Source organism: Nansenia antarctica (assembly GCF_963989245.1).
Source record: "Nansenia antarctica genome assembly, chromosome: 7".
Classification (NCBI taxonomy): Eukaryota; Metazoa; Chordata; class Actinopteri; order Argentiniformes; family Microstomatidae; genus Nansenia; species Nansenia antarctica.
The window spans coordinates 37,655,031-37,665,873 of record NC_137677.1 but is presented as its reverse complement, the minus strand read 5'-3'; the positions used below and the strand labels follow the sequence as shown (position 1 = coordinate 37,665,873).

At 43.7% G+C, this 10,843-nt stretch overlaps 1 protein-coding gene across 1 annotated transcript; it reads right to left on the bottom strand.

Moving 5' to 3' along the window:
* Window positions 1–353: 353 nt before the first annotated feature.
* Window positions 354–811, bottom strand: LOC308162247 (cyclin-dependent kinase 2-associated protein 2-like; the record flags this gene model as incomplete). Its single annotated transcript, XM_080536384.1, has 1 exon — window positions 354–811. The coding sequence occupies exon 1, from the start codon at window positions 687–689 to the stop codon at window positions 354–356; it is 336 nt and encodes a 111-aa protein (XP_080392510.1). The 5' UTR covers window positions 690–811.
* Between the last annotated feature and the right edge of the window lie 10,032 nt (window positions 812–10,843).

The window sequence follows — 10,843 nt, the reverse complement described above, 5'->3', positions numbered from 1 at the left end:
GCTATTTGACATTTGAAAGCAGAATGGGAGGAGGGAGAGTACCGTAGGTTGAGCGGGCAGTTGAGTGTGGGGGGAGAGTGGGTTTTGTGTGGGGGGAGGAGGAGAAGCAGGGGTGTATTCAAGATGCTTGATGTGTTCGTGGAACACACACACACACACACACACCCCCCCCCCCCCCCCCCCCCCACACACACACACACACACCCCCCCCCACACACACACACACACACACACAGGAGGATGTAGAGGAGATGTAGAGTAGAGAGTAGGAGAGAGGCTGGGTAGAGTAGATGTAGAGTAGAGAGAGGCTGGTTAGAGGAGATGTAGAGTAGAGACAGGATCCACAGGAGGGGTTATGTGCGAGCGCTTCTCTCAGTCTCGGCCAAACACTCCCTGACCAGGGCCCTGGCATGGATGATACCTCTCTTTAGTCTCTCCATGGCGCTCTTGCTGCCTGCATACGTGGGCCGGATCTCACGACTCATCTCCTCAATGACCGACAGCAGCTCGCTGTAGGTGGAGCCCTGAGACACCTTCACTGGCTGTACGAAGCCCATGGAGGGGGGGCCAAAGTCACTGAAGGCTGGTCTGAAGTTGGAGGAGGAGGGGAGGGAAGGGGAGGGCACACTGGAGCCTGGCGGGGTGTGTGTGGAGCCGGACGGGGCGGGGGCGATCGGCTTGTAGCTCATCGTGGCGAGGTCAGAGGTCCGGAGCTCCCCCCCATACGACGCCGCCGCCCCCCCGCCGGAGTCCGCCCCGTCAACCCGGTGTTTATACAGCTTTCCTGGTGGGTTGGAGCTCCTAAGAGCTTTCTACGGAGAGATATGGGATCCTTTTCAGCACGAAGAGCTGTCAAACCAGCTTCCTTTCTGCCGAGCACCGAGTACCCCCAAGTGTCATCTTTAATGAGTCGAATTACTTCACGTAGAGTGGGAACAGTGTTGGGTGGAACAGTGTTGGGTGGAACAGTGTTGGGTAGAACAGTGTTGGGTGGAACAGTGTTGGGTAGAACAGTGTTGGGTAGAACAGTGTTGGGTAGAACAGTGTTGGGTAGTTCTTTGCATGTCTGAGCTGCCATCGTCACCATGGGAAAAGGTTAGTGTTGATTTCTGTGGTCCATTCCCCTCTGGTGATTATCTCTTGGTTGTTGTTGATGAATACTCAAGATACCCAGAGGTGGAGATTCTTCAGTCCACGTCAGCCAGAGCCACTATCCCTAAACTCGACAAGATATTCTCTACTCTGGGAATTCCACTACAGGTCAAAACAGATAATGGCCCCCCCTTTCAGAGCTCAGAATTTGCAGACTTTGCAACATATCTGGGTTTCAGACACAGGAAGATAACTCCATTGTGGCCTCAGGCCAATGCAGAGGCAGAACGATTCATGCGCACCTTGGAAAAGACTATACGTGCTACACGTGTTGAAGGTCATCCATGGAAAGTTATGTTTTGGCTATTTATGATATTCGGGACATTTGGACAAACATAACAAATTGCAGTGTGCCATTGTCTTGAAAACAAGTCGTATTTGGTTTTTACTCCTGTTTCCTCTCCACTAATCATAAAGTGGCTTCCCAAAGACAGGTGACTTACAGGTGCATCATGGGAAGATGAAAGGGACACATTTGCACAACCATGCCATCTCTATGAAACTAGGGAATTACACTTCAACACAATAGAGTTATGAAACATTGTTATGTTAACATTGCATCTGGATCCAATTGGCGAGTGGTGGAGTCACCTCCCTTAATGCTGTGGGGTCACCCAAAATAAAAAGACTGGGGGTGAACGGAATGTCAAGGCTGACAGTTTTTTCCAGAAAACCATGTATGGCTAGACAAAACTCCTGGGTTTTTGGGCATATGTTTTTGGGTTATGATAAGTATGATAGTGAGGTAGATGACAGGAGGTACAAGGTGATAGTGAGGTAGAAGACAGGAGGTACAAGGTGATAGTGAGGTAGAAGACAGGAGGTATAAGGTGATAGTGAGGTAGAAGACAGGAGGTATAAGGTGATAGTGAGGTAGAAGACAGGAAGTACAAGGTGATAGTGAGGTAGATGGAGACAAGCCTGATTACTTTGAAAATCTCAAACCATCCAGAAAATAAATTGCCACACAAAAAATGCTGTCAACTCAAAAATACACTATATGTCATTGAAAGAAAGGCTAATCAATTAGGCTAATCAAAATGCACAAATTAGGCTAATTGCAAGCCTATTCATAGCTTTCAGTCACGTGGTTTCTTCCCTAGCAACAACCAACCTGACAGGCAAAAAGTATCATAGCAACATCGCTCAACATGGCTGCCTACTATTTAGACCACCTCACTCATGAAGAACTATCAAGATACACGACGGTGATAGGAGTGGAGGATTGACACCATTCAAATAGTGTTGGATTCCCTGTCTTCTACTCTATCCGGACACGTTGGAATTATTTTCCTAACCCCCGGAGAATCAAAGTTATTGACCTGCAAAGGGTGCCTCCTTGACCGGCTTTTCCCGTGAATAGAACCGGTTATGGAGGTGGTACAAACATAAGACTATTATTGCTAAATTCACCATCAGTATACGGTCATTTTGAGCCCTTAACCACCGCGCTGACACCCTGAGAAGATATACTTTTAATATGAAACTCGATCAACCGGGCGTTCACCGGCTGCTGGACGAAACTCCCAACTCCCGCTGTCAGCGAGGCGAGGGAATATTTATATCCGGGAATTCGCTCCTTGCTGTGTCCACGGTGATAGGAGTGGAGGATCGACTCCATTTAAATAGTGTTGGATTCCCTGTCTTCTACTCTATCCGGACACGTTGGAATTATTTTCCTAACCCACAGGAAATCAAAGTTATTAACCCGCAAAAAGTGGGTTTTGCCCGTGGGTTTTGCCCGCAAAAAGTGCCTTTTGCCCGTCAGGTGGGCGTTTCCACTATGCTGTGACGTCACATGAAAGCTATGAATTATTATTAATACAGGTCTGTCTAGCGAACCATTTTCTTTATGGAACGGCATACACACCGGCGGCAACCTTGTCAAGCAAGGCTCTCCTGTCTGTCCAGTCGATGACGGTCTGTTCGCTCAACGATAATATATAGTGTACATTGTGTGTCACCTATCACTAGTGCCATTTGCGTGAACGCGTAGGCCTAATTTGCTTCTTCTCAATGCCGCTTATTTAAGTAGTTCGATGCGATCGTATATTTTAGGTTTGAAGTTGTAAGACAAACACATCACAATGCAAACTTCAGAATGGCACTAGAGATGCAACAAACAATGTACGCTATAACATCCACGTAATAGTTTACAAGTAATACGAAGAGGGAGTCGGAAAACGGTACAACACCGGCAAAGGCATTATTTGAAGGTAAGAGGGTGAGAAAGTGGATAATTTGAGGCAGAAACAGGGGTCCATAGGTGGTGGACCACAGGTCAACAAAATTGTCAGCCTGGATTCCACCCTTGGGAGTTTAGGAGGGGGCTGGAGGATGATTTCTCAATTTGAAAATAGGATCCTAAAGCTAGCAAATTAGATTGCTTCCATTGAGGAGGCAGGGGTGGAGGGGGGCGGGGTACTTACCCAAAGCATTTTTTGTAAATATTTGTAAATATTCATGCCTACTGTGGCCAATCTTAATCTAAAAGAATTTCCCCCATCATAATAATTTTCAATAATTACATTTTGCTCTTAAGAATTTCTGGTTGTTATGCCTCTGGCCAATTTGCTCTATTCATAGCTTTCAGTCACGTGGTTTCTTCCCTAGCAACCACCAAACTGACGGGCAAAAAGTATCATAGCAACATCGCTCAACATGGCTGCCTACTATTTAGACCACCTCACTCATGAAGAACTATCAAGATACACGACGGTGATAGGAGTGGAGGATTGACACCATTCAAATAGTGTTGGATTCCCTGTCTTCTACTCTATCCGGACACGTTGGAATTATTTTCCTAACCCCCGGAGAATCAAAGTTATTGACCTGCAAAGGGTGCCTCCTTGACCGGCTTTTCCCGTGAATAACACCGGTTATGGAGGTGGTACAAACATAAGACTATTATTGCTAAATTCACCATCAGTATACGGTCATTTTGAGCCCTTAACCACCGCGCTGACACCCCGAGAAGATATACTTTTAATATGAAACTCGATCAACCGGGCGTTCACCGGCTGCTGGACGAAACTCCCAACTCCCGCTGTCAGCGAGGCGAGGGAATATTTCTACCCGGGAATTCGCTCCTTGCTGTTTCCACGGTGATAGGAGTGGAGGATCGACTCCATTCAAATTGTGTTGGATTCCCCGTCTTCTACTCTATCCGGACACGTTGGAATTATTTTCCTAACCCCCGGAGAATCAAAGTTATTGACCTGCAAAGGGTGCCTCCTTGACCGGCTTTTCCCGTGAATAACACCGGTTATGGAGGTGGTACAAACATAAGACTATTATTGCTAAATTCACCATCAGTATACGGTCATTTTGAGTACTTAACCACCGCGCTGACACCCCGAGAAGATATACTTTTAATATGAAACTCGATCAACTGGGCGTTCACCGGCTGCTGGACGAATATTTATATCCGGGAATTCGCTCCTTGCTGTGTCCACGGTGATAGGAGTGGAGGATCGACTCCATTCAAATAGTGTTGGATTCCCTGTCTTCTACTCTATCCGGACACGTTGGAATTATTTTCGTAACCCACGGGAAATCAAAGTTATTAACCCGCAAAAAGTGGGTTTTGCCCGCAAAAAGTGCCTTTTGCCCGTCAGGTGGGCGTTTCCACTATGCTGTGACGTCACATGAAAGCTATGAATAGGCTGTTGCAAATCAGGAGCATCGATTATCCGAAGAATATCATAAATAGCCATTTAACTTAATTTGGACACAGATTCACTGTGCATTATTGCCTATGATGCCATCAGCCTATCAGAATGCTTGTTACATTCCAAAATCACTATCTGCCCAAGTCATCTCTTGACATAGGCGTTTTTGACACTACATACAAAGATGGCCCGGCTGACCCACAAGTGAAGCGTGACGTAGGCAATTATCCTATGAGGCTAACGCTATGAATTAAACGTGTTATGTTTATGTCCAATGTCCAAACTCTGTATGCATTTCTACGGAACTACCGTGCCACGCCACACTGCTCCACTGGGATGGCTCCAGCTGATGTGCTGTTTGGTGGGCCCCTACGGATCAAGCTACCTGCGCCCCCTCTCCCCTGTCAGTCCCAGACTGATGCAAAACTACGACGAGCAGATGCGATGGCAAAGCACAGGATGAAACACAATGCGGAAAAGAGGCGCCATGTGGCTCCTTTGGCTCTGAAGGTTGGTGATAGGGTTCTCTGTCGTCAAAAGAAGGAAGGGAAGCTGTGCTCAGCTTACAATCCCCACCCATACAAGATCATCGCGATCAAAGGCTCCATGGTGACAGCCAAAAACAACAATCATATGATCACCAGAAACTCATCCCACTTCAAGACTCTACCTAAGGTTGACGATCACCACTCTCAATCAGTTGACATGCAAGATGTGATGGACTGGACTGAAATAAATCCTCAGCAAACAGCTGAACTCTTACGCCCTGACAACCCTAGACCACAGTCACCTGTTCACAGGTACCCAGTTAGGGAAAGCAGAAGACCACCGTCATACCTCACTGATTTTGAATAATGTGCACTATGTTAAAAATACATTGTTGAGTTCAAGTGATGTATAGTTATTGTTAAAGAAAAGAAATGTAAGGAAAGGAGGGTTGTAATGTCTATGGTTCACAGTCGACATTATGTTCATTCTATTCACTGAGTTGATAATGTTTAGTTCCGACCTACAGAGGGCGCTATATGTTTTACTCCTCTAGAGCAAGACACACTTGTTATGATATAGAGAGAAGCAGCGCGAGTTGTTTAGTTGTGATGCTAATTTAGCCATGATAGCAGGAATTGTCATGTAAGCCTGGAAACGTTCACTAAAGACTCAAACTGAGATCACTGTGTTGGATGAGTTATTTCAAAACTTTACAAGGTATAACCAGCTTTTGTTGCAATAACCATTTGTACCTGCTTTGTATAGGTTCTTCAGTTGTGGCTGCATTCAACCCAGTCATCAATTTAGAGCATGAGGCCATCATTGGAAGTTCAAACCCACTTGTTTCCAGTGTATGGTTTTCCATATTATGTTCCTAGATTCTTTTGAAATATAAATGCATTTCTTTTTGAAAACAAGTCGTATTTGTTTTTTACTCCTGTTTCCTCTCCACTAATCATAAAGTGGCTTCCCAAAGACAGGTGACTTACAGGTGCATCATGGGAAGATGAAAGGGACACATTTGCACAACCATGCCATCTCTATGAAACTAGGGAATTACACTTCAACACAATAGTACGATACAGACATGCTAATTGGTGCATTGGAGAGTCTGGGTTAGGTCAAATAAATGTCTTCTCATAAGTAAAGGCAGCTGTGCTGGAACTCTAGAACTAAGAGTATTCTAGAACTCTGCACCTTAGTTCCACACTGGGTAGCAGGTGCCTAGCATCAGTCACTAGGCTAGTGCTACATGTTATGTTAATCTGATGTTCTGTGTGGTCTATGTGAAGACAACCCAGGTAATTGGTTGATCCATACTGGTTGTACACGGCGCTCAAGGCGCTCTGTCAAAATGTTTCAGTACGACTGGTAAACTACAAAGCCGCACCGCTTGCAGCATTACGGTAATCAGTAAACACCGGTACTGATGTGCTTACTCACAGTCCCACACCACAAGACCCCAAGTAAAGAAGACTAAACAGAGTTTCCGAGGGAACAAAGCGAGATGGCCACAGTTAGAGGACAAACTCGAACAGTGGGTTGTTGAACAGAGAGCCGCAAGTAGAAGCGTCTCTACAGTCACTATTCGAATGAAGGCAACAGCGCTAGCACGGGACATGAACATCGATGAATTTCGAGGCGGTCCTTCTTGGTGCTTTCAACTTGAAGTTTTAAAGTACCCACTCGATATAATAAACAACAGTTTAACGATCACTAAACACTTATAATTTGTGTATTGGATTCATTATTCTCGTTTGCCGGAGGCTACCGGTAAGGGAGGGTTGACTTGTAAACATACTTTCGTTTTAGCTCGTGTTCAAAAGCAAGAACTGTGTGTTCATCTTGTTATGTGTAGTTATGTGTTTTTAGCATGTCGATGTTCTCCCAGCATGTTGTCATGTTATTAAAATACAGTTTAGACCTTCGTAGCGATGTGTTTTGTTAGCAGCGTTCGTAGCTGTGGCTGCGTTCAGAGTCACTTTTCTCCCATTCAGTGTTTGAGGTGAACCAACATTCAAATACGCCTGTCGTGTTCAATCTTTCTCTGATTTGAATGTATGACATCATTTAAAAGCTTACAATCTGTAAAAACTGAAAAATTACGTTGCACGTTTTACCAGGAGCTGTCACATATTGGTTGTTGGTTATAATTGTATAGCCTATTGGTTGTTTTCTGGTGTTGTTTTATTGTTTTGCTCTGTTTGTAGTCTACTTGATGTATTTTTATCAGCTGTTAAATAACCACAGCGGTTAATCCACTAATAGAGATAATAGCAGATTGAAAATGCTTGTAGCTAACTACTCTATATCTCGTGGTCGCAGCTATTGCGAATTGCTATTCACGCGAGTCAGCTGTGAATCACCGCAGGTCCTTGACGCTTGTTGCAAAAATGGATGACGAACGGCTGATACTTGAGGTGGAAAAATATATATTTTTGACAGTGGAGCAGGTAGAACGTTGACGGTGACAACGCTCAGGTGGAGCATGGACAACGGGAAGTTGACACAACACCGATGGAGAGGTGACGCAACGCAGTAGGTGGAGCTTGGGCGTAACGCAACCCCAGTCAAACGTTTGACTGCAATATTCTATATTCTATTCTATGCGACTTATAATCCGGTGCGCCCTGTATATGAAAACAGTTCTAAAATAGGCCATTCATTGAAGGTGCGCCTTATAGTGCGGAAAATACGGTATATATATATATTTTTTTGCCATCCTCCCTCTAGTTTTGGTTGAAATTAGGTCGTTGTTTTGAGCGCGCGTGCGCGTTTCATGCGCGTGCATGCGGGAAAAAATTGCGCGCGCGGACAGGGCTCTCCGCCTCTCCGATGAGGTCAAAATCCTAAGTATGACAAAAATGGCTCAAATAGCCCCAGCCCTCTAAGGGTTAAGGACAACTTCCTAAATGCTGAACTGGCTGGTAGAATACATGCTTTTGACTATGGTTACAATCAACAGCGAAATCGTCCGCCAAGAGTGAAGTTGTTTGATGGAAGTAATGATTTGGGGTTGAATGCCATACAGTCTTGGTGCTTATTACGCAATATGCCTTTGCTATTTGGTGATTTTATACAGACAGATGATAAGTACTGGCATCTTCTACTTTTGCTTCTTCAGATCGTCAACATTATATTTTCACCAATCCTGTCAGAAGGCATGACCATATACCTCAAACATTTAATCATTGACCACCATCGACTCTTCAAGCAGTTATTTCCTTCAATCAATCTCTTACCAAAGCATCACTTCAGGCTACATTATCCTCGCAATATAAGGAACATCGGCCCAATTCTGCACATGTGGTGCATGCGTTATGAAGCCAAACATAATTTCTTTAAGAGACAATTAAAAAGCTTTAAAAACATTACACTGACATTGGCCAAAAAACGTTTCGAAGTCGTCATAAAACAGCTGAATCTGCAAGGCATCTTTTTCTACAGAAAATAGGGGACTTTCTTTCAAATAGGTGGCATCTCTTAAATCTGCATACACACCTTCCTTGTGAATGGGCCTGGGCTTGAACATGTCTGCAAGTTCTGGGTTTTGACATTTTTTCTTCAGTGTTTCCAAAATGGGAACATATACGACAGCAACGTAGAGCCGAAAGGGCGAAACACTGGGCGCTAAGTGTTCCATGAACTGTGGATATTACTGTGTTGAGTTATTATTCACACATTATATTAATTATATTATATTTCATTTCTTCCAGGCAAGTAACCGTGAACTGATCGTATATGCCTAATAAGCATATTTGAACTTGTTAACTTAGCATGACAAACAAAACACTGCATAATGGAGGAGAAATTCAAGCACTAATGAAGCAACCTTGCCCTAACTTCAGCAACACAAGGACTCTCTTTGACTTTACCAACATCAATGTTATACACAGTGGTCTGGATGAACAGGTACATGTTGTGGAGCATGGTGTTGTATGATGTGCCAAACACAAAATGTGCCTTGAATAGTTTATCAAAAGCACCAAGAGAAGAGGTTGACCTGCAAGGTATGGCATTCTTGTCGAGAATGATGAACTGCATTCTTCTTAACGCCAACAGCCAGGAGATAGGGTTGAGTGCTCGTAGTGATGGCAGATTCTCTTGGATGCTTGTTCCAGTCTGAGAAGACAAATACACATGGAGTGACGATTAGTATTACGTGGTTGTAATATTTGAAATAAAAAATAATTCTCATCATTAAAAAAAAAACATCATAATTTTAAAATAATAATAAATATATACGTATACACACAAACCTTCTTGAAGACCACAAGATGCTTCTCCGCTTGGGAGGCTGACACCTTCCCTGGTCTCTTCCGACCCTGAGCAGTCGGTGGAATCAGGTGTGACAGCAGTAAAATTGATGAGGTCACTGTCCCAACCTGCAACACAGAATTGCACTTGACTTGCACTGTCAGCAGCATTTTTACAAAATACAGAAAAGATAGCATTTCTATATAATCACAAGAAGCTCTCCCACTACAAATCCTTATAGCTGAGCCAAAGACTTCAGTGCGTTCAAACGTCCTTGTTCAATATACAGAACCAGTCAAAAGTTTGGATGCACTTTCTTATTAGAAATGAGAATTAGTATTATGTTGATATATGTTTAGACATGATACATTATAGGCCCTCATTTATTGACGGGCAATGCCTTAACCCAAACAAAGTCAATACATTAGGGCCCGATGTCGATACAAGTCTATGAGTGCCATACAACATCAGTATCCTTACAGCTTACCAAAGTCAAAATCCGCTTCAGTGCCATCCTCAGGAGGATCAGCAGCCAGCAGGAGTTCTTCAAGTTCACTGATGGATGGGAGCTTTCTGCATTGTTGGATAATCTTTTTCTTGAATGTGGTCGTCCACCTCTCCAGAAACTTGCCTGATGCATCCTCTCCAAACATCAGAAGGAAATCCTGTTCAACCTGGGGTGAAGGTATTGGGGGACAATCTCAGAATTTTACAGCCAACCAAAGTTAATAGGTGCTAGTTATTCATGCATCACTACAATACCCATCTACTATTCAAAACTACTCAATAATGGTCATAACGCTGTCAAAATAATGACATAATTACCAAGCCTTTGACATCACTGAAGCGTGGAAATTCTTAAAGTATGTCGCTTGACTGCTGGGGATTAAGGACCAAGTTGCGGCGATAGGCAAATGTCACCTTCATCTTCTTCTTGACCATGTCCTCATCAGCTGCATGTCTCATTAGTGCGATTGCTTCTTTGCACTGATCTTCGCTCAGGGCAGTCTCTGGTAGATATTGTGACACGTCTGTCAGTTGGTCCTCCAGAAATGTTGTTACCAAATGGACTTTCTGCTGAAACTACACAATGGGAAAATACCTGCTCAATACTGATGACAAATATGTACATTTTAAAACACTTTCAGCAACTTGGATTTGACCCAACTTTAGAATTTGTATTTATTTATTTATTTTATTATTGGCTGGACAAACATTATGTGCAAAAAATCTTGTAACGGTTTTGTTCCATACATTTTTACAATATAATTAGT